The 27,782-nt window shown below is 35.0% G+C and overlaps 2 protein-coding genes across 2 annotated transcripts; one reads left to right on the top strand and one right to left on the bottom strand.

The window, feature by feature from the left end:
* Positions 1 to 5,233: 5,233 nt before the first annotated feature.
* LOC6649724 (casein kinase I) lies at positions 5,234 to 6,784 on the bottom strand. The gene has a single exon (XM_002072406.4). It carries the CDS (start codon positions 6,674 to 6,676, stop codon positions 5,429 to 5,431), a length of 1,248 nt encoding a protein of 415 aa, XP_002072442.3. The 5' UTR covers positions 6,677 to 6,784; the 3' UTR covers positions 5,234 to 5,428.
* Positions 6,785 to 6,880: 96 nt separating this feature from the next.
* Positions 6,881 to 24,359, top strand: LOC6649723 (ras-like protein family member 10B). The gene is given in 8 exon segments (XM_047009315.1): positions 6,881 to 6,963; positions 15,443 to 15,723; positions 15,754 to 15,986; positions 19,531 to 19,653; positions 22,836 to 22,949; positions 23,172 to 23,285; positions 23,402 to 23,469; positions 23,552 to 24,359. Coding segments are annotated over 7 exon segments (918 nt in total). The 5' UTR covers positions 6,881 to 6,963; positions 15,443 to 15,626; the 3' UTR covers positions 23,721 to 24,359.
* Positions 24,360 to 27,782: the final 3,423 nt, after the last annotated feature.

The following is a 27,782-nucleotide window of genomic DNA, read 5'->3' as shown; positions in this document are numbered from 1 at the left end:
TATGAATTGTTTTAATGTGTGTAGAAAGAGGAAAGAAAATGGCTCCAGCTACGAGTCATGCCGAGACAGTGTCAAAAGTTAACATTAGATTTATAAGCCATTTTGTACCTTTTTTGTTGCCTAACATGTATATGCGTATAGATATGTAAGCAGGTCAATGCTTTTAGCTTTGCCAAAATTCTTAACAAAGAAGTCCGTGCATTCGCATGGTATCTTTCCCTTACTTGTTTTTACCCACCTTTATACCAACCATTTCTTTCATGACAACACACATTGTCACTTTTGCCCCCCTTACTATGTATATCTCTCTAGCTTGGGTGTTTGTTTTTTGCTCGCCACAAAGTTGTTAGCACGTCCACTAAACGCGTTTTGGTCTTGTGGTTTGATATATACGCATACATTTGTCGAACACTGTACAAATGTAATGTTTGGTATAACACTGTACACGATTTTATACCACCTTTCTCTTTCTAAGCAGAGCCAGAAATTCGAAATTTAAATAGTAACACAGAGAAAAGAAAATTGCGCATGCTCCAGTTAAAAACAGAATGAATATAAGAGCAATATATAAACAGAGTTACCAAGTGAATAAATACAAATTTATAGGCAATAATATGAAAAAAGTTATCAATCAAATATTTCTCTGAATGGGGAAGCAGGATCTAAAATTATTTGAGTTTTGAATCCTTGATACTAAATATATTCAACATATTTTGAATTTAGTGTGCAATGTGGCAACTCCTTTGCACATCGCAACAAATACAAGCATAAAGGAACCCTCAATGGTCACATTTTCATTTTCTCTATCTCTCTCTTTTTGTCTCTCTCACCAAGTTGGCAAGAATTTTTCTAAGCAAGAGCAGCAGCAGCAGCTGGTTAGATCTCGCTGCTGTCAAACCACATCGATTTGAAGACAGTCAAAAATGGTCCACCAAAGTGACATGAACAGCATCCGGCAAAATATTTGAAACACGTCTAATTAAAATTTGAAACGAACCGTAACGGAATCGAAACGAAACCTAAATCGAACCGGGACAATTCTAAACAGTGTCAACAGCAACAATGCAAGCAATGTGAAATGAAATAGAAATATAGTTTGTTTGATTGTGTGTGTGTGTGTCCATGTTGAGGCAAGTCTGCACGTCTCTCTCTCACTCTCTCAACCTTTATTCGTGTATGCTTATGTATGTAAGTGTGTGTTGATGACAACGACAAATGTCCATGTTCTAGTGGTATGGCTACTCCTTGTTAGCGGCAAAAGAATTATCAGCAGCACAGAAATAGAAAAGTCTGACTAATAGAAAAATGTGCCAAATCACATACAAGCATACTCACACTCACAAGCACACACACACACACACACACACACATCCTACACGCATACTCAATAGTTAAATAAAAATGTATGTATATGTGTCTGTGTGGGTTGGATTTATGCAGCGTTAGTTACATAAGTTATCATCATCATCAGCAGCAACAGCAGCAAGCAACCTAAACCATCACTGTTTGTACAATAGCACTGCCGCCATTAACAATGAAAATTCACATTTTTCTTAGCCTTAAAAATAAAACAAACGAAAAATTTCACCCACTAACAGGACCATTTAACACAATAAAACCACAAGAGAACCGGCCATATTTTTAATCTATACAACTGTTCGTTTAAGATTCTACTGAATTAAAAACATATTTATTTATTGATTAACTTCAACGAATTGATAACAGAATGAGTTGTCTAAATTACAAAACTTTGTTATTAGTCAGGTTTCGCATTCTTTTATCTTTTTAACCTATGTATCTATCAAAATTTAAGTATCAGAAGAAATTGTGAATTAAGAGATTTTGTTTATTTCTTGTTGAGCTTTACCTTTTTATTCAGTTGGCAAAGATCATTTATCTACATGTTCATTGGTCTTCGCAATTGCAGATATTTAACCACATTCAAACATGCTCAGTACAGGAAATCGGTACATGCAGAGTAGTTGGGAGAAAAAATTGATTTTTTTGTTTAAATGTTTACCAGGCGCATCATCTTATTTCTTATTACGATTTGAAAAAGTATCATAAAAGCTTCAAATATTGTTTCCAATCGCTGTTGGATCGCAAATGAAGTTTTTCGTTACAGAGCATTGAAGTAGCCAGTGCAGGAAAAAAATATTTTGGTCAAACATTCAGTCAAACAATTAGTCTACTTTGTTTCCCACGCAATTAGAAATCCACTTTCCGTGCATAACCGATAAGAGACACGTCAACCCTTTGCTTTTCCCAATCTTTTCTGGGAGCCTTCTCTTTTGTTTTCATTATTTCTTTTTTTTTTGTTTTATCCAACTAAGCATTAGCTAAATGCTAAACCACACACACACAGCGGCAGTTTTTCCCAGGACATTAATAATGTAAACACTTCAACAACGGCGAAGTAAAATTTCCTTTGGCCCTGAGAACCAACAGCCGCAGATGTTTTACCTCCCATTCAAAATTTAGGCCTTGAAAGACAAAAAACTTGAATTGTTGTAAATTACGAATTCAAAATAGCGCCCAAAAACGGATAAGAGAGATAAAAATATAGTTGAAATATTTTTCTACACTAAAGAAGCCCAAATAATTGCCTTCGACAACGACTAACAATTAAGAAACAACAGAGCTCCGAAAGGAATTGGTAATATACGTTCACCATACCAGCTAACTAACAAAGTTTAGGTTTTTGTTAACTGGTTAGCCAAAGATAAGGCAAAAACTAAAAAAATAGCATAGGCCAAAGGTTTGGGAACGTAAGTAATATACCTTTTTAGCCAGGGTAAAATGGCGCTTTTGGCATTTTTCGTGTTTGCCAGAAAATTGGTTTAATGGTCAAACGCTTTGCCAAACATTGTATATATATACATACCCCCATACACAGACACAGTTTTGGGGGTTTCTGCCAGTCACCCGACTCATATCTGTCTATCGACCCTCCCTCAATGTTGCCTCCTTTCATTGGAAAAAAATGAATAAAAGTGAGAAAAGCTAAACTTTAAACAAACTTTTACTCGTTATTTGTCTTGAACAATGTTTCTGCTAGTACTGTTAAATGTGTCAATAAAATCAATATTTGCCGCAGTCGGCAAGACCTAAATGTTTAATAAGCGTATCAACCAAAACCCTTTACTTTACATCCAAAAATACTACAGAATTACAATCAATTAATATTTTACCATTTGTGTTTTAGCTTTTTCTTTACCTGACTCTTGTTCAGCAGTTTTGCCAAGCCGCATTCTATACGTTCGAAACACAATGTTTTTTTCCAGACATATTTGAAGTACTGTAATTAAATTTGGCTCAATTATTCATCAATATGTATTTTATACTTCACAATTGACAATTCTCCTTAGCTTTCCAAATGGGGGCGTAAATTTGATTTACACCGACAGACGGCCAAACGGACATGACTAAATCGACTCAGATTTTCATGCTGATCAGGAATATATATCGGGTAGAAATCCTTTGCGTTACAAACATCTGACTAATCTTGTAATACCCTCTGCAAGGGTATAAAAAAACAAAAAAATCTTAATTTGAAAACTGAAAACCACACAAAAAAGACACCAATATTTTCATGCTTCAACGCACCGAAGGCGTACTACTTGTATGGGTGCCATTAGGCATGTATGCAATTTCTTGAGCTGGAGATTTTAAAGCGAAAGTCCTTGCTCAGCCAAGCACAAATAAAAAAAAATACCCTAAAATGTCCTATGACAACCTGGCTATACCCTGATTACTTTACACTTTATTCTTAATACGTAAATGTGCAGTATTTTCAAAGTACGTCACTTTTGGCAATATATAGACACACAGGCGGTTGGATATGTAGCTATAAGAGCTAAACTTGCTGACATAGAATATATCTATTATAAAAATAGAAAATTACCTTTAAAAACCGAGTAACATAAAAATGTAATAAAATGAGCACGAAAAAATTAAATGAAGTGGGCGTTAAAGTGGGCGTGGCACGGCCCTCGAAAAGTTATTTATATATTTATGCAAGTAGACACTCACAATCTTACACATACATTCATGGACTTCTTATGAGCCTCTAAAGAATAGTTCATGCCAAATCGCTTTGGGGCTGTCAAGTTGGTGTACTCCGTGCGTTCCAATTTCCATTATTACAGCGCGCCTAAGCCAACTACTTTCCCTTTCCTTGTCTTCGCTAAGTTATACACCAGGAATTCAGCTAAAGGGAATTTGCCATCCAATTGCCATAGGTTCTCATTTGACCCCCCCCCCCCCCACGAATTTTCCCTATCTGTAACACGTCTTATCATGTCTTCTAATTAACCCTTCTATTAACACACTTTTTGGCATGGCCTACATGTGTGCTATAACAGGCCTATATGTACAGTGGTGGTCAGCAGGTTAGCCTCCTTTTTTTTTAACTTTGAATTTGATTTTCTCGGCTCCTAAAAAATGTAATGAAATTTGTTCAGTTATTTGTTGGTTATTGTTGGTCATTTTAGCCTCAGTATTTGTTTTGGGGCCAATCGAAATTTTGGGTTTTTGTATGTAATTCTGAGGTCTTTTGGTTTGACGCCGTTTTACGATACCAATTTAACCTAAAGTACTTTTTTCTTGATTAACGAATGTTTCATAAAAAATCCGACAAAAATAAGGTCGATATCATCGAACATCATTTCCAAAAACTAGGTAAGCAAAATTTCCCACACCCTCCATCTCTTTCTTTTCCCTGCGTTCGAACCGTCGGAGAACCGCTTATTAGGTAAAAGGTTTTTTGTTCGATCTATAATATTAAAGATTTTGGTAAGATGGGGCTCAACTATTGACAAGAATTTGGGGGCGCTTTTCGTTAAACGCACTTGTAAAAAAACATCGAAAGCACAATAAAGACAATAATTATGGGTCATCATATAAATACAATAACCAACTGAAAAAATTTCTTCATTAAATTTCTTAGGAGCCGAGAAAATCAAATTCAAAGTTAAAAAAAAGGGGGCTAACCTGCTGACCACCGCTGTATGTATGGGAGTCAGAATAGTAGTTCGAGCATAAGAGTTAGTTTGCCACATCCTATCGAAAATAATGAAGTATCATTAACTAAAATTCAACAAAATACTAATAATCAACTTAATCCTATAATCATGATTCGCCTTTTAAAACTATTTTCCCTTTCTACTTTCTATACCATAAAAACTTGGTACACCAACTGTACCACAATTCCGTTTTAAGTTGGGCATTCAAATACTGTTTTTGTTATTATATTTGCTTTTGCATTAGCAAGTCTTTTGTGTTCGCCAATTGTGCGATCCATTAATTTGACGAGGACAACAGAATAGGAATGGACAAATAAAAATGAGTGTGCATATGTGTGTGTATCCGCATCTTAATTATAACAACAAAGATCAGTAAATGTTTTGCAGGTCGCTACTGCTCGACTTCATTTTCCTGTTTGATTTTCCTTTTGTGCTTCCTGCTGTTCTTGTAGTTGGCTCCTTTCACGAAGCTTCTGTTCACGGTGCTGGTGCTTATGATAACGGCAAGAGCAACGACGCTTTTTCATTTTCTCCGATGCCTCCCTCTCTAAATCCACCCAATCGAACAGGAAATCATGATGGAAATAGTTTCGACGAAACAGCACTTTAAATAATTGCCTCAAATACATATAGTCTGGCTGTTCCGCAAAATGCAAACTGCGACAATATTTCAGATACATAAAGAACTCGATAGGTAAACCGCCGCAAAGCGAATGCAACGCTATAGAGGACTTCTTTTCGGCGATTTTTTCGTATTTCTGTTGTCTAGATTCGGCCTTAATACCCTGCCAAGGTAAATGTCCTCGGCGAAAATACAGTAATAAATATCCCACAGATTCTAGATCATCCCTTCGTCCCTGTTCAGCATAATGGGCTCTAACCGATGCATATCGGGCAGTCCCAACCAAATCATGGTTTTCACTATAGCCAATATGTCGCTTTGTCCGGGAACTATAGAACTTTTTTGCTAGACCAAAGTCGATCATAAACACTCGTGCACGTTGTCGACCCAGGCCCATGAGAAAATTATCAGGCTTAATGTCGCGATGAATGAAACATTTCAAGTGGATGTACTCGACCCTTGCCAACATCTGATCAGCGAGCATTAAAGTAGTCTTCATACTAAATTTGCGGGCACAGAAATTCAAAAGATCTTCCAAAGTGGGTCCCAAAAGATCCAAGACTAAAACATTAAAAACCCCCTCTGTGCCGTAGTGCTTAATGTGCGGAAAACCCAAACTGCCTCTTAGTAAGCCATAAATCTTCGCCTCCCGAGGCAACAAAGGATGACTGACCAATGCGTTTTCCAACTTTACTGCTACTTCTTCCCCATATTGAAGGCCGCATGCCCGATATAGTTCACCAAAAGATCCATGACCAATGCGACTTAATAGACGATACTTGCCGGCTACAATAATGTCAGATTTGGTATCGGCAGCAGCTTGGGCACGGGAACCCGCTGGAGGACGTAATTGAGGTGGCTGCTGCATGTGATAGTGAAACTGAGCGTGCTGATGGCGCTGCTGCTGCTGATGCTGCTGCTGCTGCTGTTGTTGCCGTTGAAAACGATTACGCGAATTTTTACGCGTTAAACGACAGCAACAGCTGCTGATTTGTTGCTGCCTATGTTCATCGTCTTTGGCAGTTGCCATGTCCTTAGGGAGTTTTTGGGTTCTCTCCGTTCTACGTTTTGAGTAAAGAAATATATGTATCTTGTGTAATAATGATGAGAGTAACTGCGAGACTAATGTGATCAAAAGTGTGTGCTGTTGTTGGTCTTAGAACTTTCTCCAAACAAAATTCAAAACCGTAGAGCCAAATCAATAGCTAAAACAGAATTTATACTCCGCAGATTTGATGACTTTTTTTTTGTTGATGAGTGTCACATAGTGATACATAGTGTTTCATGCACACCATCCATGACGTAGAGATATGAATGGTAAGTACCTATAATAGAAGGTTTCTGTTGAAACTAAAGAAGTTTCTTGTAAGTTCTAAATGATAATAACGCGTTCTCATAATCATGATACCCAAACATGTAGAACAGAAAAACATATTGATTATAAATCTGTTAATAAAAGTATTAGAAAATGTTTATTTTACTGAATAAATTAAATAATTACTTTTCATTAAAAATCAGATAGTAGTTATTATGTTATTAAGTAAGTCGTCTGGCCGACTATACCATACACCAGCAAAACAAATATTTGAAATTTATTAAACAAATGCATTTTCACATACTTTTTACAAGCATATCTTAGTATCTCGCTCATTCAAGCATACGAGAACCCTAGCGCCCCCACCAGCCAACGGCCAACTTCGGCCTTATGGAAAAACGTTTATGTGCATAACTCGACTGTTTTTTGTCCGATTTTGATTAAATTTAGTATTTTGTTGAATATTAGTATCAAATTTAAGTGTGCTAAATTTGATTGCATAAGGTAGAAAAATACGGGCGATAATCGAGTTTTTTCAAATTACGGGTGCGAAAAGGGGCGTGGCAAAATCTTTACACATGCATAATGTGCGTGGGGCGTGGCAAAAATTTTACATAAACTTGATCACTTTACATACTACACGAGTCTACATACCAAATTTGGTGGCTCTAGGTTTTATAGTCTCCGAGATCTAGGTGTTCATACGGACGGACAGACGGACAAGGCTAGATCGACTCGGCTGTTGATCCTGATCAAGAATATATATACTTTATGGGGTCGGAGAAGCTTCCTTCTGCCTGTTACATACATTTTGGTGACTTTAATATACCATTTCACCCTATGGGTGTATGGTATAAAAATATAAAATGGCCTAATAAAGGAAAAAATAAAGAAATGGGAAAACCAAACAAATCTAATTGAAACAGTAAACGTAGCCAATGAGGGAAATGTATGCCGCACAATCACACTTATAACTCTGTAATGGTGCGAGTGATGCCGAAGACTACTAATGCCAGTTTTTTATTAAAACTAATTTGCTATAGGCTAAATTAATGCCGGCCTTTTCATGCATGCATAGATTAAAATATTAAAATGTATCTGTGTACATAATATCAGGTGTCGCGACTATAATCAAATTTTACCTGTGAAATCCTTCGGGGAAAACGGTCTTAAAATTAATTCGTTCTTCCAGTTTCTATGGTTTTAAATATTACTTATCGGGTTTATTTGGCCAACTCTCTAGGGTATTGAGTAACTCAGCCACTCAAACATATGCAAATTGCAAGCTTTTTGGTGTGATTGTCTGTGTTTACTTTGTGGCTTTTGATTTTTTTTATGTATGGCGTGGAGTAAGATTTTAATGAGCCAGGCCTTTTGGATTTTGGGGTTTTCACACTCGCAGCCTCGCCCTTGTAATGCAAATTAGTTCAATATGACTTGCTTAGATTTGCAAAAGTTCTGCTTGCTCTTATTTTGTTTTTGTCGTAATGAAAATTATAATCATGGTGACTATGCGTTACTGGAATGCGCTTCTTTCCTTATACGCCGCTTGTAGGCTGGCCTGATTATCATCACAAGCGAGGACAAATTCGCTGACTCTGTTACAAACACGCACAAAAAAGAGAAAAAGCTGTAAGAAAGAATGAAAGAATTCATTCTACAAAAGATAAAAGTCGTTAAAAACAGACAGGCAAATTATGGTGGAAGAGGTGGAATGGAGGTCTCATAAAATAAAATCTAGAACGATGACAATACAAAAGAACGGAAAAGTTTCAGAACAATGTTTTCATTGTAAATACGACACCACGGTGGTTCCAATTCTGAAATTAAGAATTTGGTATACAGGGTATACAAATGCATGCAGTTGCAGTCCTGGACCATCATTATAGTTAAACCGATTTTAAGTACTATCCCCATTACATCCTCCATTATATCCCCTAATTACATATTCCGTATTTAATTTAATTTTCCCTTACTTTTTCTTAACAATTTACCAATTGTGACACGTACGCCAAGCGAACAACGTCTAAGAACCAAGGAACATAATTTCAAAGCGTTTTGCCCATTTGAACACGTTCATCGCCCAAAATCTCTCCGTCAGACCAAATTTTTGTTTGCTATTTTTAAATTCTGTAGGCGTTACAAGACTTTATTTTTTCAACTGACTTGAAAACACGTACCGTACATAAAGACACTGGGTGATTAGGTTGGAGCACGGTTAGTAGCCGTATGAGTATCAAACGGAACAGGAACAGAAACCAGAACGGATGCTTAAATAGGCATGACGAGTGGTGTGCATCAGGTTAAACACAATTCAGGCACAAATCTATAAGTCTTAAACCAACAGTAAACAGAAATATACTTATTTGGCATTAACTATTGAAAACAGAATCAGAAGAACAAATAGGAGGACTTTATTTAAATTGGTTGGAGGTCATTGTATTGTACAAATGCAAGTATATATTTTATTTTAGTTAGCCCTAATTTAGAATTTCCACGTCGAATTTAGCTCTAAATTACTAAGTTTATTCCAGTCACAAAAAGCATTTATTCATCATCACTAATTTTTTATTGATAATTCAATTACCAATAATAATTACATGACTACACATATAAGCATACACAAGAAGAAAATTTGTGTTTTTTACTTTTGATGTTCCAATGTCTTGCCACCTAAATTTTTCCTAGCCGTTTCTTAATCTGAATTTCGGTATTTTACTTCGCCCTGTACCATATACCAAAATTTATTTTTACATCATTTAAACGTTTAAAATTTTCAGCTGCGATACGTTTTTATCTTTCCTCTGAAACTGCTGTGAAAATCCGTTGAAATATCTTAGGCACAATCATAAGCGGGGTACGTACATACATGCATATATATGTGTGTGGGAGTTTTGGGTGAGAATGGGTACGCGTGTGTGTGTTTAGGTTAGTATATATGTATGTATATCTTAGTTAATATCAACTCGTGCGCAAAACAGTTTAAGCAAAAATTGAATCTGTCTTGCACATTAATGATTTAATTTTGCATGCGGTTGGTCTAGCTATGTATCAGCTCGCTTTTAAACGTGTGAAGAGTTGCTTTGGGCTTGTAATACAATTTGATGACATTAGCGAAATGCCTGCTTAAGTTTCTTGGCTGGCATTACCTTCCTTCGTCTTATCGGTTCTTCTCTTTTTCGGTTTTTTTTTCTTTCTTTTTTTTTTTTCTCTCTTTGTTCTAAACGAAGTATGTTTTGGGCAAACTTTAATCGTAGGGGAGTGCTGTTTGGCACTTCGTTATTTCATTTTCCGCCACAATTTCTCAAAAGGATATGCGTAATTTCCGATTCCAGCACCACACTTGTGCTAATGATGTCCTTCATGTCAAATGTAAGTTCTGTATTGCTTCCTGTATGTCGTTTTGAGTAACAGTAACACACACACTTACACCTACGCACAAAACGAAAAGTGGAGAAGAAAAGGCAAGAGACAGCTGGAGACCTAGTCCCCAATTGTCAATTTCGTCTCTTTTTGTCACTCATTCGAAATGAATCTGGCTCATCAACTGTACGTTGATTTATTTTTCTGCTGATTTTTTTCGAGCTAGGTTTCGAATTTCGAGCTAGGTTTTCCCACTTGTTAACTTGTTGACCTAATTCGTCAGTCTCATACCAAGCTTGACTTTATTGATACTCCATTAATAGGCATTTTGACTCGTTTCTGTAAAGTATTACCAAACTTGATTCCAGAGTTAGTTTCGGCAAATACTTCTGAAAGTCGCTAAGATTAACTGACACACAATTTTAAAACAGCTATTAGCTGGAATGTTTAAGATTATTGTTGGAAGCTTTTGAGCAATTTTGGCAGTTCGCTTATCGATTTTCGCGTGTGAATAGAACTGCTTACTACCACCCGATTACGTAAATTTGCCCAGCAAAACTTAATATAAATTGTGGAATCTTCTTCCAATTTTGGAAAACTTTTATTTACTAAAATAAAAGGATTTCAAAGGATATCTGGTAAATCAGCAAAACCAGCGACATTTTAATACATTAACAGTGCTGAAGTATTTTGGCTGTTGCCAAACTAGCCTTAATCAATGACTGGAAGCAAGACAAGTTATACAATGTAGGTAAGTTACTAAAAAGAAGCAACAGATGCAGAAATAGCTGGGGAACAATTTAGCAAATACAATAAAAATGATTCCAGAAGATTGAGAAACATTGGGAACTACGACAGTGCTAAGTAAGCTATAATGTTAGTATTGTCACCTACTAATAATATATTTTCATATATATGTATATATATAACATTTTAAGAGAATAATTCGAATCTTATAAGTTCACAATAAGTGGTATTAGACCATGAGACGATGTTTAAAAATGTTATAATCTAGTGTAGTTATACAAAGCCAAAGTTTCAAAAAATTCAAGTCAGTTGCAAACATACCTTCTCTGGTAGTTGGTTGTGTATACATACATACATAAGTCTTCATAAATATGAATATGCATCCGTATCTGAATGTATGAAGAAACTTCCGGTGCTGCTATTGCTCTTATTGCTGGTTAACATTGATTCCGTTGCGTTGGGTTTAGATAATCCCCAAGCAGTGGGCACACGCATAGTCACAGCACGTGCTCACGCCTGACTACTATAACGTGACTCCACAGGCATCAGCAGTGGCTTTGGCACTGACGTTTATAAAGCGTATATTATCGTAAAAAAAATTAGCTTATATAAAGCTCGCACGCAGGCAGCGACGGATAGCAGGGTGCTTAAAATGCAAATGACACAAAGTATAGCATACTTTGCAGAGCTAGTCACCTACATCTACTTTCACTTAAGCAGTTTGATACGCGCTCTGCTTTATTATCATCTTTATAATTTACAATTTATTTAAGAGTAGGAGGGACAATAACATTAATTGTTTTGTTTAGCTAGTTTTAAATATATGGTTTCTTGCATAGCCTAAATAGAATGCACTAAAAGTTTTGCTGCAAGTGGGGAAGTCTAGCATGCGTGTGGCCTATGGAGTAATAAGTGTGAGAGAATTCACCCACACCACAGTTACACTGTGCGTATACGTCAGCGGGAGAGAGTACCGGTGGCCAATGCAGGTGCTCTCTGCTTGCGCTACGCAACAAAAGGGTGCTGAGGTGAATATAACATCCCTAGAGGATCAGGATACGCCAGAGAATCTGAGAATCTACGCCAATCGACGTTCAAGAGTGGTCCTGAAGTGGGAATTACAAGTGGAGCATCGAAATTACAAGCCTGGTGGGGCAAACAGCGGAAGCACAAGAAGCAAAGTAGAGACCCGGCGCAAGCAAGAGGAACCCCCAGTATATGCTTAAAACTGCCAAGATCGAGACTTCTCCAGAAACACTAGTTATACCTAGCTAAGCCCAAAGCAAATCAATCAATTGAGAAGTCTATGTATATAGTGCATAGCTATGTTCTGATTTTCCGGCCCTATGTATCAAAACAAATATAAACTTTCGATTGTCGGAGTTCTCGATATATCATTAATTATTTTATTATCATTATTTTTTTAAAATATTTTTTTAACATCCTGCTGCTATGATTTATAAATTACTCCTATCGCATTTGCATCTGAACTTTTGAAAAAGGTATCCGTGAATTCAGTTTATGAGTGTGTCAGCTTTTTGGCGCCAGGCAGACTTGTTTATATGCCAAATAATAACAAAAAGATTTTGCTCCACCCATTTGCGACAGTAAAGGCGGCAGTAAGACTCAATTTTTATACATGTATAAGAATGTTTGTGTATGTGTGTGGAGATATGCTGGTGTATAGTGAGTGGGTGTTACAAGACTACGCCCATTTGCGGGCGCTTTCAATCATATGAAATCAAATCAACATTGTCTTGCTACTGCTGGCATCCTGTTTTTAGACCTACATAGACATATACATAGCTAGTTGTTATTTAGGAGAAGGCGTCGAAGTCCTTTCGATGACGCATGCTACAGTGGCCGTCAAAAGTGATTCAATGTTTGCAATTTTACGTTTGAGCGTTCACAGAATAAACAAAAACAACCCAAAGTCAACCAATTTTTTTTTTATTTTATTTCTAATAAAGTTCTTAACAAATCCATATAAAAAAATAATTCGATATTGTTCAAGCTTCTCAGCAAAAATTAATAAACAAAAATAATAACCATTGACTCAGTTTTGACTTTTTTCAAACATTTTTTAAACTTTTTTTTCTTTTCTAATTTTCAATATTTTGTCCAAAGTCCCTTATGTTTTATTACTGCAGAGATTCGAGAGGGCATAATTTCCACAAGATTGTGAAAAATTTCCTGAGGAATCTTTGCCCACTCTTCCTCCACGCGTTGCCATAAGCTCTCCAGGTTTGTTGGCGGTGTTTTATATTGTCCCAGCCGTCTTTTCACAATTGACCATAAATTCTCAATTGGATTGAGGTCAGGACTTTGTGCTGGCCATTTCATCAGCTTGAATTCTTGGTTAGATAACCAATCTTGGACAATTCTAGCTGTATGCTTAGGGTCATTATCTTGCTGAAAAGTAAGATCTGTTGTACCATAAGCGCATCTGTCAATAAAATTGCCAAGATTGGTCTGCAGAATGTTTAAGTAATCTTCCTTTCGCATTATTCCATTAATTTTGACTAATTTTGCAGAACTCCACCAAGTAAAACATCCCCATGCCATAACGTGCCCGCCTCCGTGTTTCACAGTTTCTCTGACATGTCGCCTTTGAATGGTTTCTCCGGGCCTTATCCAGCAGTATTCCTTTCCATCGGACTGATATCGGTTAAATTTGGACTCGTCTGACCAAATAACCTTCTTCCAGTCCTCAATGGTCCAATTCCGATGCATTTTGGCAAATTGCAGACGTGCCTTAACGTTTTTCTCGGACAGTGCTGGCTTTTTTTTCTTTACAATCGCAGTGTAGCCGATATTTCGAAGTGCCCTTCTTGCAGTTGATTCACTAACCGGCTTACCAATTGCTTTGGCAGCATCCTTGGGCGTCATATGACCATCTTTTTTAATTTGGCTGATCATTAAGCGTGCATCACCATCAGTAATCAGTCGAGGGCGTCCGTTGGATGTATTTTGGTTATTGATTTCACGCCGTTTTAATACTCTAATGACTGTCGCTTGACTTATAGAGAGGGATTTGGCTATTTCTCGCGACGAGGATCCTCTTTCTGAAAGGCACACTATACTGTCCTCAACGGGTTTAGAAATTTTTTTCATTCTCGAGTTTTCAATCAATTTTGCAACTATTAGGTACCCGGTGCAAATTACAAATGACTTTACTTCTTCAAAATTGACTACAAATATGAATAAATCAAAAGCGAAAAACAATTCCCCAAAATAACTGTAAATTAAGATGCAGTTATTGATAAAGAACCTAAAAATAGGAATAGTCAAAAGTGAGTCAATGCATGTTGTTTTTGTTTTACATCTCCCTTTTCTGTTGTTTCCGCTCCTTCGTTGTCTAATTTGCATTATTTTATTAAGAATAATCTAAGTAACTGTAAAAATAAGTTTTGTTTCATTTGCTTGCTCTATATTCATACAGCAGCTGTTTAACTGCAAGAGTTGCAAACATTGAATCAGTTTTGACGGCCACTGTATATTTAGTGAGAGTGGAGGGTAAGTAGGTTAAGGCTAAAGCTTAGATGTTCGCTATAAATAGGGCAGCGATTTTATGGCTGTGTGACATTTTTATCGGCCTTCAGACTCACGGCATATTTTGCGGTTATTAAATTTATTAAGTTTGCCCTGCGCAACGTGAGTAATAGAAATGAGATGGGGTAGACATAAGATGTTGACGAAGAGCCCTAATGCGGATGAAGTCGAGACGAAAATTTTGATGATAGATGATAGATGAATTTGTTGACATCATACCGGCGTAATAAAATGAGTTAAATAATTGCTTTTCGTCCCATTTAATTGAAGCCTACAAGCCCAAAATTTTTTAAATTAAAAGCTTGAGTAAGTGGCAAAAACAAAAAAACTTTTAAAAGACATTTCGATTATCATTTTCGTTGTTCTGTTAATAAAATCCTATTTCATGAAAAACTTTTCTAATTATAAAGCTGCTTTAAATGTAATTTACATGTTGCCCCTAACAACAACTTAGAATAAAAACCGCCTCACATTTTTTACGCTATGCTTTTTAAATAAATTTTTCTTTCATTTTCCCTTTTTAAATAGAAACGTTAGAAATTGTGCGTTTCTGCAAAATGAATGAGGCTTTTTTGTGAAATAAATTGTTAAATTTAAAAAATATTATGAATTTATTAGTTTAAGGTGTATACATACATATGTACATACAAAATGAAAAGTTAAGTCAATATATGCAGAAAAGTCCGTTAGTCTTTTGATAAAAGCAATGCCGTTTTTATATATTCTTAAAACATTTTTGGATTAAAAGGTTTCTTATCACAAAATTCATATGCTACCTAGTAATTAAATATAAATATTTATATCTTATCTCATTAATAGCGAGCGCTGACTATGCGGCCTGCCTCGATTGCCTTGTCAAGTTGAAAGTTAAACATTTAATGGGGTTTACTGTACTACAGTAAAAAAGTCCGTCAAGCTGGCGTCGTTAAAGCAAATAAATCGTAAAAACAATAATTACAATAATAATAACACAAATAATCTAAGCAACTATTCTAACAATATAATGTGGAGTAGTACAATATCGCCAACAAACTCGAAAAAACTATTAATCAATAGTTCCCGAAGCGTTGATTATGTCGGTAATAGTACAACAACAGCGGGTAAATTTAGCACTGAAACAACAACAGAAGCAGCGAGTACAAAAACATCAACAAAAGCATCCGGAGTTGGAACAGGAGCGAAAGGAGCAGGAATCAAAGCAAGTGGAACAACAACCAAGATTTCAATTGAAATGGAACTTCATATACAAAATAAGTGCATTTCGGCATAGCGCATCACTCTGGAGGAGCCGCCATGGCTGCAGGGCCCCCTTAAAGCCGCATTTTTGGGGGCTACTGGCGTTGGCAAAACAAGCATATTACAGGTTTGTAATACGTTTACTGTTTACTTCATAACTATATATGTACATATAAATTACCAACATAAATCCATTACTATGATCATAACTTCATACAAACTTACTAACGTATGTCAGTATAAATATATATTTCCGAAAATATGAACAAATTTCTGAGGTCAAAGTATAAAATTAAAATTAAGACTAAATGCACATTAATGACACATTGCACTCCGCTTTTCTACCATTTCATATTAATAGCCAAGTACCGAAGACCAAGGGTGAAACAGAGAACAAAGTTAGTTGGACTAAAATCTTTTATTAGGAGGTTAAAGTTTTAATAGGCTAATCGACAAAGTCAGGTAGATGTCTCTATCGTACTTAATACAGTTCAAGGCAGCTGTTCTTCTCCCAGCTGCCATTTCTAATTGCATTTGTATGTTGGTTCGTGTAAAAGTGTGGGTCTGCTGTTAATTTGATTTGCGCTTCGCTTAGCAAATCGTTTCTGTATCTTTTGTGGTTTATTTTTTTTTAGTTAGAGAATGGAAACGAGCACAAAATGAATAGAAACGGCGGCAGCATATATGTATATATATATGTTTTTTGTTGTAATTTAGCTATTGAGTATGTCGCAAAAATCGTTTATGGCGTAATAGAGCTTAGCGTTTATATTCGTCGTTTGTACATTTAAGAAGGTTATACAGTTGAGGTTGGGTAAATACACTTCTTGTTTGGAATACTGAGTAACGCTCAGTCTACTCGACGCCAATTCCCTTTCCTCTTGACTCGATTTCCATTTACGCTTTGGCTCTCTGCAATTTCAATTAACTTCAGTCGGCAGTAAGCAGTATTGCTTAGTTGCTACGTTCCTGCATTTGGTTTTCCATTGCTCTTCATTATTCCTTAGTATGTGAGCATTTTACAGCTGCTTTTAATGCATATGTGACGGAGTGTGGGTGCATTAATTTAATGGCCGTGCAGCCCCTAACCCCCATTTCTAACCACGGCACAACGCCGTATTAAATATAGGAGATTTGTTTTTAACAATTGTGTTTTATGGCATTTTAAGTACTGGAAAATTAATTTTACCCTGCGTCTGTTACTTCTTCCAAAGGAAAAAATGATTTGATTTTAATATAGTTTTCAGAAATTTTAATGTTATCTTGGACTGTAAATCCAGCGAAACTTTAAGCCTACGAAATCATAATAAACACTCAAAAGTATTAATATTTAAATGTCAATGAAAGTAGCCTGCACGTTCATAAGCAAGCTTCTTTCAATTATTTTAAAAGACCGGGCAAAGTAATTTTCCACAACATAGCAGGGAGTCAAAGAACTAAAAAAGGACAAGGCCAGCAAAGGCATAAAACAAATTTGAAAAAAGCAATAGGGAGAGATACACAAAAAAAAAAACTAAATGCCATCATAAAAAAGGACAAAAACTGGCAGTGGGTCTGCATTTGTATGCGTGTGTGTGTGTATGTTTATGCTATCAGAGGGTATCAATGCATGAGACCAATGATTGACAGACTCAAAGGATATTTAACGCCTGATTGCATTTTAAAGTGATGCCTTGTTATTATCTTTCTTTTTCACTTTCTTTTGCCAGTCAAAGCAGCCATCTCATTGAGATTCTTGTCGCTGGTTCGTGTGCGCTATGCGTGAGCGTTTGTGCGTATGTGTGGTTGAATGTCTTTAAGTACCTAAAGTGATAGCCTACTAATAATAATAGTGGAAATCAATAACAGTTGTTATGTCCATTGTTTATTCGTCTTGATTCGTTTTAATATAAATAAAAAAGGATACACTTGTCAATTAGCATAGACCTTTATTTGCCAATTTATCTGCAATAAAATAAAGTGCAATTCATTTGGACTAGAATTAAATTAACCAATCTGTTGTGGCGGCATTAAAATTAAATATCAAAGAAGTTAACTTATATACCCTTGCAGTCCTTGGCAATAATATTTTTACTTTTTGAGATTTGTTTTCCTGCAACTTAATTCATCAATCCACAAACAAAACACTATAACTCTTGTTTTCTTCTTCTTCCATCATTCCCTAAGTAAAGGGGTCTGTGTGTGTATGCATGTGCTTGAGCCCATTTATATTGACTGTAACTTGTGTTCTATTTATCCGATCGGATTGAAATTTTGGAATCTGAGGTTTTATATCCAATACTATCATATTGGTAATTTCATGGAGATACTCCAATTTCTGCAAAAATGTTTCTTCTAAAACTATATGATATAGTAGTCCGATCCTGAAAATTTTCATACGTTATCTTACTCGTGTAATAAAAAGCCCCCAAAAAAAATTTCATGCCGATAGCTCTTAAGATGGCTCAGTAAAACGCACCGACGAACGGACGGACGGGAAGACGGACATGGCTATATCGACTCAGTTTCTCATGCTGATCAAGAATATATATACTTAATGGGGTCGGAAATGTCTCCTTCTGTGCGTTACAAACATCTGACCAATTTTATAATACCCTCTGCAAGGGTATATACAAATTATAATCTACTCTAATGATAACATGCAAAATTCAATATACATATGTATGTGCATATGTAACTACTCTAGTTCAAGTTCCAATCAACTTATCTTTTCTCTAAACTGGAAACTTGATCAACAAATGGAATATTTCTCAAAAATTATCATTTGGTGTTTTTTAAAACGTTGGGATCTTGTATCTTTTGCAATCAAGTTCTGTAGATTCACCTGGTTTGTGGTGTGGGGTTTTCTTGAAAGGCTGAACGTCGTATCAAAATTAAATGTATAAAAAAGAGGAGCCGAAAAAATAAAAGCTTTGTAGAGAAGTTGTGGCTTTTATAACCCTTAACTCTACTCTATACGCCCATGACGCATGTCATTGAGTTTTATTTTTATTGAACTGGTAATTGAATAAGAAATGACATTGATGGTCGTTAGCCAACAACTGCCATCATGTCCTGGCCAGCTTTACCCTTTTAATGGTGCTCCTGCTGCGCCATAAAACGCGCTACATTATCTACCACATAAATAAAAACGATGAAGCTTTAGAATTTTTTTCAGAAATTGTTAAACTTGGTTTTTACTATAAAAAGTTTGTTTGTGTATACCCATCCCCGTTACTTTAAAAAAATTACCTTGGCTTATGTATGTTGCAATAAAGGACTCTTTGATGTACTTTATGAACTTAATGTAGGATAAAGAACCAATTCCATTTATAATATCCATGCCAATTTAATTAGCAATCCGTATCGAACGACAATGTTCCCTATGAGTTACCGACATAAAAGTGATTAAAAGATCATCCTATCTGGCTTAATATCACAGGTGGCATATATATTTTTTTTGTGGCGGCATTAAACTTAATTCAAAATTTATTCTACGGACAAAAGAACATTTCCATTTAGTTAATAAATAATATCAAGATATTTAGTACAAAACAAAAGAAAATAAATAAATAGTTCTATGCTTGTTGAGTTGTATGGTAAAATCTTACCTTGTTCTTTGGAGACTTTCTTTGGCGTCCCCTTTAACAATAATCCTCATATTCTATTTGCCTTTTACGTGTTTCCTTTAGCAATTTTTCTACCATGACTTTCCGAATACTTATCAAACAACAACTCGGCGAAAGATTTACAAGAACTGTTTGGTTTGCGATACCTGCATACGTGAGCTAATGGTACTAGACGTTCCGCCCCAGGTAAGTGATTGTCGTTTTATTAAGTTCGAACTTTTAAAATATTTAAATGATTAATAAGTAGTCTATATCTTATTTTGAACATTATCGTTTGATTATTTGCCTGTGATTGCTGAATTACTTAACCAATGTTTATTGAAGTTTACAATAATATTTTATAGAATCATATAAACGAATTTATGCGAGATTACAACAGGCAACCGACAGTAGCTGCAGCCTTTGGACCACCTGCCGCCTTCTTATTAATATTCCTTAGATGGCGACTACGGTGAAGCCTGATTTTGTTTCTGGCCCTTTGCTGTTTCACCGCCTGATGGTGCTGTCTAGACTAAAGCTGCTGCCAGTGCAGTGTTTTCATTACACGCAAAATGTTTTTATCGCTTGTTCGCATAAGCAACAGTTTACCACAGGCAGCAGCAGTGGCAGAACAGCAAGACTAGCCACAAAGCAAAATGGGCCGTCAGAGACCATTTTGTTTCTTGCCGCAACCAAGAAATATGAACATACTTTTTCTGCCAAAAGATAATGGCATGAAATTCAATTTCAAAATTAATTTATTCTATGCACCAAGCTCTAACCATTTCCATTTTAATAACGCAAATTATGTTTAAAAAAAAGTCTAATCGATGGGGGTCAATTAAGAAGATGAGGTAAAAGTTGACTTTGTAAGCCTTACGACATTTTAAAAATAATGTCAGCTAATTTCCACAAAGCACAACATGTTCTCTCTTTATTTACATACATAAACGTTAATGCATGCACACACATATATTGTACATAGGGTACAATAATACACATAGAACAATATTTTTGCTTGTATATGTGAGTGTATAATTCTGTGGGAAAATGAACACCATTTAGATGGACTCTGATTGTGAGTTATACTTTTGTTAGGCGCTTGACGATGAAATTTCTAGCACAATAAGCAGGCTGTTCTGCGTTCGGAGACCAGTACAACCTCCCGGGAAAGCGGGATCATTTGGTCAACACAATGGCTGAAACACATTCAAAGCAACAAAAACCAAAGAACGTATAGTGAACAACAAAAAACCCCTTACTCGAAAACAAATTTACGCCAAAAAGGACATGAATAAGTTGAAAAGCATTAAAAGGTGGTCAAATGGGAATGGGAATCAGGGTTAATATGACAATGGATGTGGTTGGCTACCAGCCCGACTGGCAACTGCCTTTTTGTCCGCCTCTCAACTCTTTTGCCATTTTGTCGCAGTCATTGATAAAATCGTTGATTGCTTCGATGCAAATTGTTTTTCGTTTCATTTTTGGCTTAGGATACCTATTTCCTCCTGGCAGCTTAACTGATTACCAAATAGGTTAACTGATTACCAAAATGTACAAATACATTTACTTTTGTATACATATATTTATGTGGCATTGATAGTTAAATTAGTTTGGAATAATGATTTTGGCAATTGTAAAGAGCTGGCACTGAGAGGGAGTCAAGAAAACTGTCCACTAAAACTAATTTGGTTTTCAGTTAGAGTATAATTAGATCGACTAGCTGTTGCTGGTCCCCAGCAGGGTCCTTAGGCTTTCAAGGACTCCTTAAGTTAGCGGTTCGGTTATGTGGCCTTAAGCTTTATAGCATAATAAACTGCCCCAGGATACACAGGACAAACTTTATCAGTGGCAATAATTGTGCTTTCATGCGAATAATACAAACAACGAGCACCAAAACAGATTTATGTATGTATATACAAATGTAGTACATACTTTTGTAGCAATTATGGCAATTAAAAATTAATCAAAATATGACTATACACGTCGTGTTTATACAAACTATGTTGTGCGACTGAAATATCTAAAATTTGTAAACAGTAATATAATCATATTTTATGCACGCAACAAAGGGACAAAATACATAACCGTTGTTTACTCATACATATCTGTTTTATTAGAGATCTCAAAGCCGAAGATTAAATTCAAGTTCCACATTAAACACCAGATAGCATTTGAGAAAAAGTTGTTTTCTAACATTGGTTTAAACAAATAAAAATAAGTTGGAGCTAATCCGTCAAAGCACGGGAAACCTTAATTTTAAAGATCTATTTTTGTAAAAACTAGTGTGATAGAAACCCAATCTGATTAATGCAGTGCAACAACTTTAAGGAACGCAACAATAAGCAGCAGTAACTTGATAACATGGGACTTAAAGCGGGAATGTCAGTTGTTTTGTTGTCGGCTGACGATGTGCTCTCCCATTCCAACATTGCCTTACAAAGCCGGTAGTTAGCAAAAACAACAACAGAAACGGCAATCCCAAACCGGAAGCAGGGAAAGCGCAAATTAAAAAAAATTTAATCAAAAACGTAAATCCAGCCAACTGGATCCTGAGGGGGCTGGCAGGCAGCCAGCAACTTATTTGAAATGGCCAAAGATACAAACAAGCAAACACTAAATAGTTACAACGGCGCCAAGGAATGCCGACTTCTAACTTCAAACAGGAGCGCTTAATTAAGGGCTGGAAATTGGAGAGCATTGAGGTTTGGAAATTACCGTTTATAAACGTAAACTTTATACATTTGAACAAGAGTGTTCAAAAGTGGCTCCAGAAATTTTATACATGTTATTAAATCAGCGTGATTTTTCCATTTTAAGTTTATTTTAAACTTTTCATAATTGCATAATCCGGACCTGAACTGAACTAAGGATAACTATCCGCCCGTGGAAAGGTCGGTCTGCGAGGTTATAAGCATCTACTGATTCTGCTCCCTCTCTTTATCGCACACTCTATTTGTCCGCTTTTTCTGAATATATTTTGACTTTTGTTTGCACCTAAAATGCTGCTGCGTAAACCTAATTATATCCTTTACTTACGTGCTATTGCCGGTGGTCTTTTGGTCCAAGCTAAAGCAAGCGTCTCATTAAGGCTTAGTCAATAAAAAATAATATGAATCGAATGGAATAATGCAACATTATTGAAAGCGACAAAATTCCCCCAATAAATCTATATTATATTTTTAAACTACTTTGCCCTATAATAACACTCAAAAATATATCAAAAACTTTTTTCTTTTCTTTTCACCAAATTGTTTTTTATATCGGCGTGGGTGCGCCTTTCGGATGCAACAAAAATACAACTCTACCAAAAATGTTGACGCACACAAAAAAAAAATTCTGGAAAAAAAAACAAAACACTCAAACAATTGCCATGGAAATCTCGCCAGAAGCGATTTCCGGCTGATAACTTTGCTGAATGGAATAATGGACATCCGCTGGGGCTGCGAACGGTGCACGCTTATGTCCTAGTCTATGACATGGGCAATTTGGAAACGTTTCAGGTACGTACAAATCCAATGCAATGCAATGTATAAAACGTGTAAAAGTGTAAAAAGTTATATCTAAGATTTAGATTTCATAAATATTCTGTATGTGCATGTACGTTAGGAAATGAGTTCTACGAAGAATTTAAAAAAGCTTTTACCATGAGGTGTCACATTTTGACAGACTTGTCATTGAAAACCTTTTAGTACTTTTACCTTTTACATTTTAAACTCTTACAGTATTGCCGCTCTATGAGAGATCAAATTTTGGACAGTTTCAGTCATCGTGATTTTAGCATAATTGTGGTTGGCAATAAATATGATAATGTGTCTGAGGCGCAGGCCAACTCGCAGGTGAGCATAAATAAAATATTATCAGAGCTAGTCAACATATCCATAAAACAATGAATGTACGACAAAGTCACCAACACAATAAGGTTTTATTTAGTAATTTTTTATTAAATTTTTAGGAGCTCAAGGATATTTCCACACTGGTCCGCAAACACTGGCGCTGTGGCTATGTCGAATGTTCGGCGCAGTAAGTGAATCAGATATATTTAAATGACTATTGCCTAATTTAGTTTTTTTAACATGACATGGTGTTTATATTAAATTTGTAGATATAACTATAAAATCGGAGACGTTTTTCGTGAGCTAATGGGATGCACTAACAGCGGCATTAGTGTCACAACTGTTGGCCCCAGAGCCGGTGGCGTTGTTGGAAGTGGTTTGGTTGGCACTGAGTACTCACAATCAACTAGGAATAAGGGACGCTGTACAATACTTTAGCAACTGTTGCATAAGTTTTTTAAGCAAATGTTTTGATCTAGTGCGTAAAACAACCCGAAAGAATCTTTGGGTCTTCCACCGTTTTGTGTTTTTAGTTATTTTATTTTTCCAAGTGAAACTTGGGCTGATGCATGATTTAGCAAATATCCTTTCTAGTCGGTCAAATGGGAATATCCCCTTCTCCCTATTGTCTTCTTTTTAGCCATTAACAGAATACTTTAGTTTTTGTTGCTTTTATGAACGCTTTTTGATTTTGTTCATCAATTTCTATATCTCTTTATTTCCTAAAATACTACAAAGCGTATCATTTAAATGGCATCGTTTACACTTTTGCACAACTCTAATATTATGCAATGACATGAATATGCAATAAAGAACAATTTTAGGTTTTCTTTCGATTGCGACTGCTTAAAACGAAGCGAACCTAAAAGGTTACTTTTTTTGAGTAAATAAATGCTCCAGCGACTTATTTGATGATAGTTAAATCACGAGTTTCGTTTTTCAACAAATTTTCTTGTTTTGGGGCATAATCCGGCATGTTACTTATACAATTTATAAATGTTTAATTTTTTTTGTAATGGAACGTACATTGGTAATTAATCCCACCATAATTTACAATACTTAGAACTTGTTATTAACAACAAGAAAAACAAATTGTATTAATACTAAACAATATTTGTTTGCGATATACTTATACAGCGTATGTATGTATGTATGTATGTATATGCCAAACAAAGTATAGAATAAATATTTAACATCCTTTAACGTTGTGATCATTTCAAGAATTAAATAATAGGATGCAAACACACGCGCATAAAATAGTCGCTTAAAAGTAAAGTTAATGGAAAAGTCCCAAAAATAATAAAAATGGGCAATACGTAATTTTAGCTAACATAAAAGTTGAATGAGTTCGATCAACTAAAAATCCGATAAAGATATATAATCGGCAAATCGATTCGAACATTTTATTTTCATGTGGCCACTCACTCGATAACTTTTAAATCGTAGACAAAAGATAATAAGAGTCTACTTTCTGACAAATATTTGAATTCTCTTTTGGGAGTATCATTAAATTTTCATTAGATAAATAAGATATTTTGAATTGATAAGCTTAACAAATTGTAGCATCAAGCCTTAGATTGAAAAAACGAAAAATTTCGAAAAGCTAGTTGAATAATACTGATATCTAATATTGAACAGATAATACATATTATCTAATATTAAACAGATAATTAAGCGCACAAAAAGAACGGATAACGATTGTGTTAAAATTAGATATAGGCTTAAGTTACAAAAAAAAAAAAAAAAACAGGATATCATACAATATGCGAAGTTTTAGAAAAGACACTGGTAAAAATCCATTCTCGCCGGGTTATACACAGTACCCTAAAAATAGGTTTAACTAAAAATTAATGTTACGAAGTAGCTTATTAGTTAGGGAAACAATACGTCGGGTCAGTCTTTCTCTTCCTATCAGTCACATTTAGAACTTCTTTTATCATACTTTGACTATTTCTTAACATTAACTCTACTCAACTGAACTCAAAAAAAGCAATCAAGGCTGACTTTGTACATAAAGATTTCAAAAACTATGCCAAGCTAATGACTTAAACACAAGTAATCAACTAAATACAAAAGTTAGTCATCTACAAGAGTATACTTAACTACCTATTATAAAATAAAATTTTACAGCAACATAAATATAAATTATATGTATATACACAAAGTATTATACAGACTATGTACCCATTATTAAAAAACTGGGCGAAAACTGCCAACTCCACACAAAGATTGGATGGTCTCGGTTTAAGAATTTATTTTAAGTAACTACTTACAATAAGGATAAAAATGTGCAATAGCGATAATAATACCAGTATTACAACAAATATTTATTGATCAAAGAAAGCAGTAAAGAACAATTTGTAGGATTGTGGCTTTTATACCATATAAGACACGTTAATGCTGTACTTTGGAATATCGTGATCAGGCCTTAACATTCTTATACCATGCAACCGCAGGGTGAAATGGTATATTAAAATCGTCAAAATGTGAATAGCAAGCAGAATGAAGCTTTTCCGACCCCATAAAGTATACCTTGTCTTGATCAGCATTAACAACCAATTCGATCTACCCATGTCCGACAGTCTGTTCGTCCGTCCGTATGAACGCTTGTTTTAAAATCTACATAAGCTAAAGTCACCAATTTTATTTATTTTTTTTTGAGGACACTACACGAATGTGCACGAATATCAAGTATATTTAATTTGATTTTTTCGGAGACTAAGAAAGCAAAAGTCACAAAATTTGGTATGTATATTCCCAAAGTATACGCGCACACTTTCTCCCGCCCCCGTAATTTTAAAAAATAAACCATTGCCTCCCGCACATTTTTGGCAACCGAATTAATAATAACTATCTGCGTACCAAATTTTACTAAAATCGGAATAGAAATAGGGTAGAGTTGGCCATTGCAAATTATACAAACTGAATTTGATGTAGAGACATTTAATATTATAAATTTAACATAGGTGTTTCACTTGGTGCATGGTATAACAAAGTCGACGCATCGACTTGCTTACTTCTTTAGATACCCAAGCAATATCACAAACTTAAAAGTTTTTTTAACCTATAAACCATTGAAACTTTTTGATTTTAAAATATATTTAGCTCATTTTTATCACTAGTTAGTTATATATCAGGTAAATCAGTAAGCTTGCGTTAAGATAAAATGATGTATCAAGGCTATGGACATTTCAGGTCTCATCAAGGACTATTTCTTTCTTAGCCTTCTTGAAAACGAAACGTAGCATCACCAGTTTAAGTTTTAACGATTTCATATAATTTAATCATCTAAATATGGGATTGTTAATACACTACTACTGTTTACTTTGATAGGCACTTTCTAACTAACCATAATGGCCGCCATAGACATACATTTTTCTGTTATAACTAATTACATTAATTTAGAAAACAGCAATGCTCAAGATATAATGCATGTATCTAAGAAAATAAATATATAGTAATTTTTATGCGACATAAAATTATATATACAATACATACATAGTACAATTGTACAAAATGTATGAATTTCGTTATCAAGTTTTGTACTTATGATTTTCAAATTTACAGATTCGTCAAAATGGCTGTTAATTATTTTGGAAAAAAAATGTAAGACGCAGTAAAGCTACCCATTAAAATGAAAAAACATTAAAATAAAAATAATATTCATTGTTAAATAACATTTAAGCATAACGCGTTGCCTGCAACAAAATGCGATAAAAGTAAGGAACAACCGAAAAATAATGCAAAAGAAATTGCTTGTTAATTGTTACAAAAGAAAAGCATAAGTCGTATTAAGAACACATTATTAAATCTATTATGGATAAGTTTAGAAGACAAAAAAAAATTGATTTGGCCAGTTTAGTTTTTTGTTCAATAATTATCAACCAAATAAAAAACCACGCACTCAAAGTAAATATAATGTCAAGCAATTTGAAAAAAAAGCCTCAACTCAAGATAAACAAAAAGCAAAAAAAACTATATACAACGTAGACAAATCGTACTGAGTATATGCAATATGTTAACATTTGTAAATATGCAATATGTAAGCACGAAAGCGAATAACCAATTTATAATAATCTTTTGACAGAAACCACGACGATTAATCCATTAGAGCTATAGAAAAAGTTTTTGGAAAATAAACTCGACAATGGCGCTATACCATTCATAAATAGAAAATACAAAAGCGGACAAATACAAAATAAAGTGATACAAACATGCACAAACCTTCTTTTCATTTAAGCAACACCGGCTTAATGACACCTTATAATAAATGTATAAGTATAGCTATCTAATAATTAAAATTTAGACAAGGCTTTACAAAACTGATTTTAAATTTTCAATTTAGAAGTAAGCTGATATGACCACTATATCAGCAAAATCAATTGATTCAAATTTTAAGTTCCATAAAAGACTTACTAATATCCAAATTCATCCATATCGAAGAAGAACATTAATTTAAAATATTTTATTTTCTTGTTTGTCTTATTCGTAAAAATCTGT

The sequence above is a fragment of the Drosophila willistoni genome, chromosome 3R (assembly GCF_018902025.1).
Source record: "Drosophila willistoni isolate 14030-0811.24 chromosome 3R, UCI_dwil_1.1, whole genome shotgun sequence".
NCBI classification, from domain to species: Eukaryota; Metazoa; Arthropoda; class Insecta; order Diptera; family Drosophilidae; genus Drosophila; species Drosophila willistoni.
This window is presented reverse-complemented; position numbering and strand designations above follow the sequence as displayed.

Bases quoted from the DNA above. Each gene is read 5' to 3' on its own strand.
- LOC6649724 (XM_002072406.4), bottom strand. From the start codon at position 6,676: ATGGCAACTGCCAAAGACGATGAACATAGGCAGCAACAAATCAGCAGC.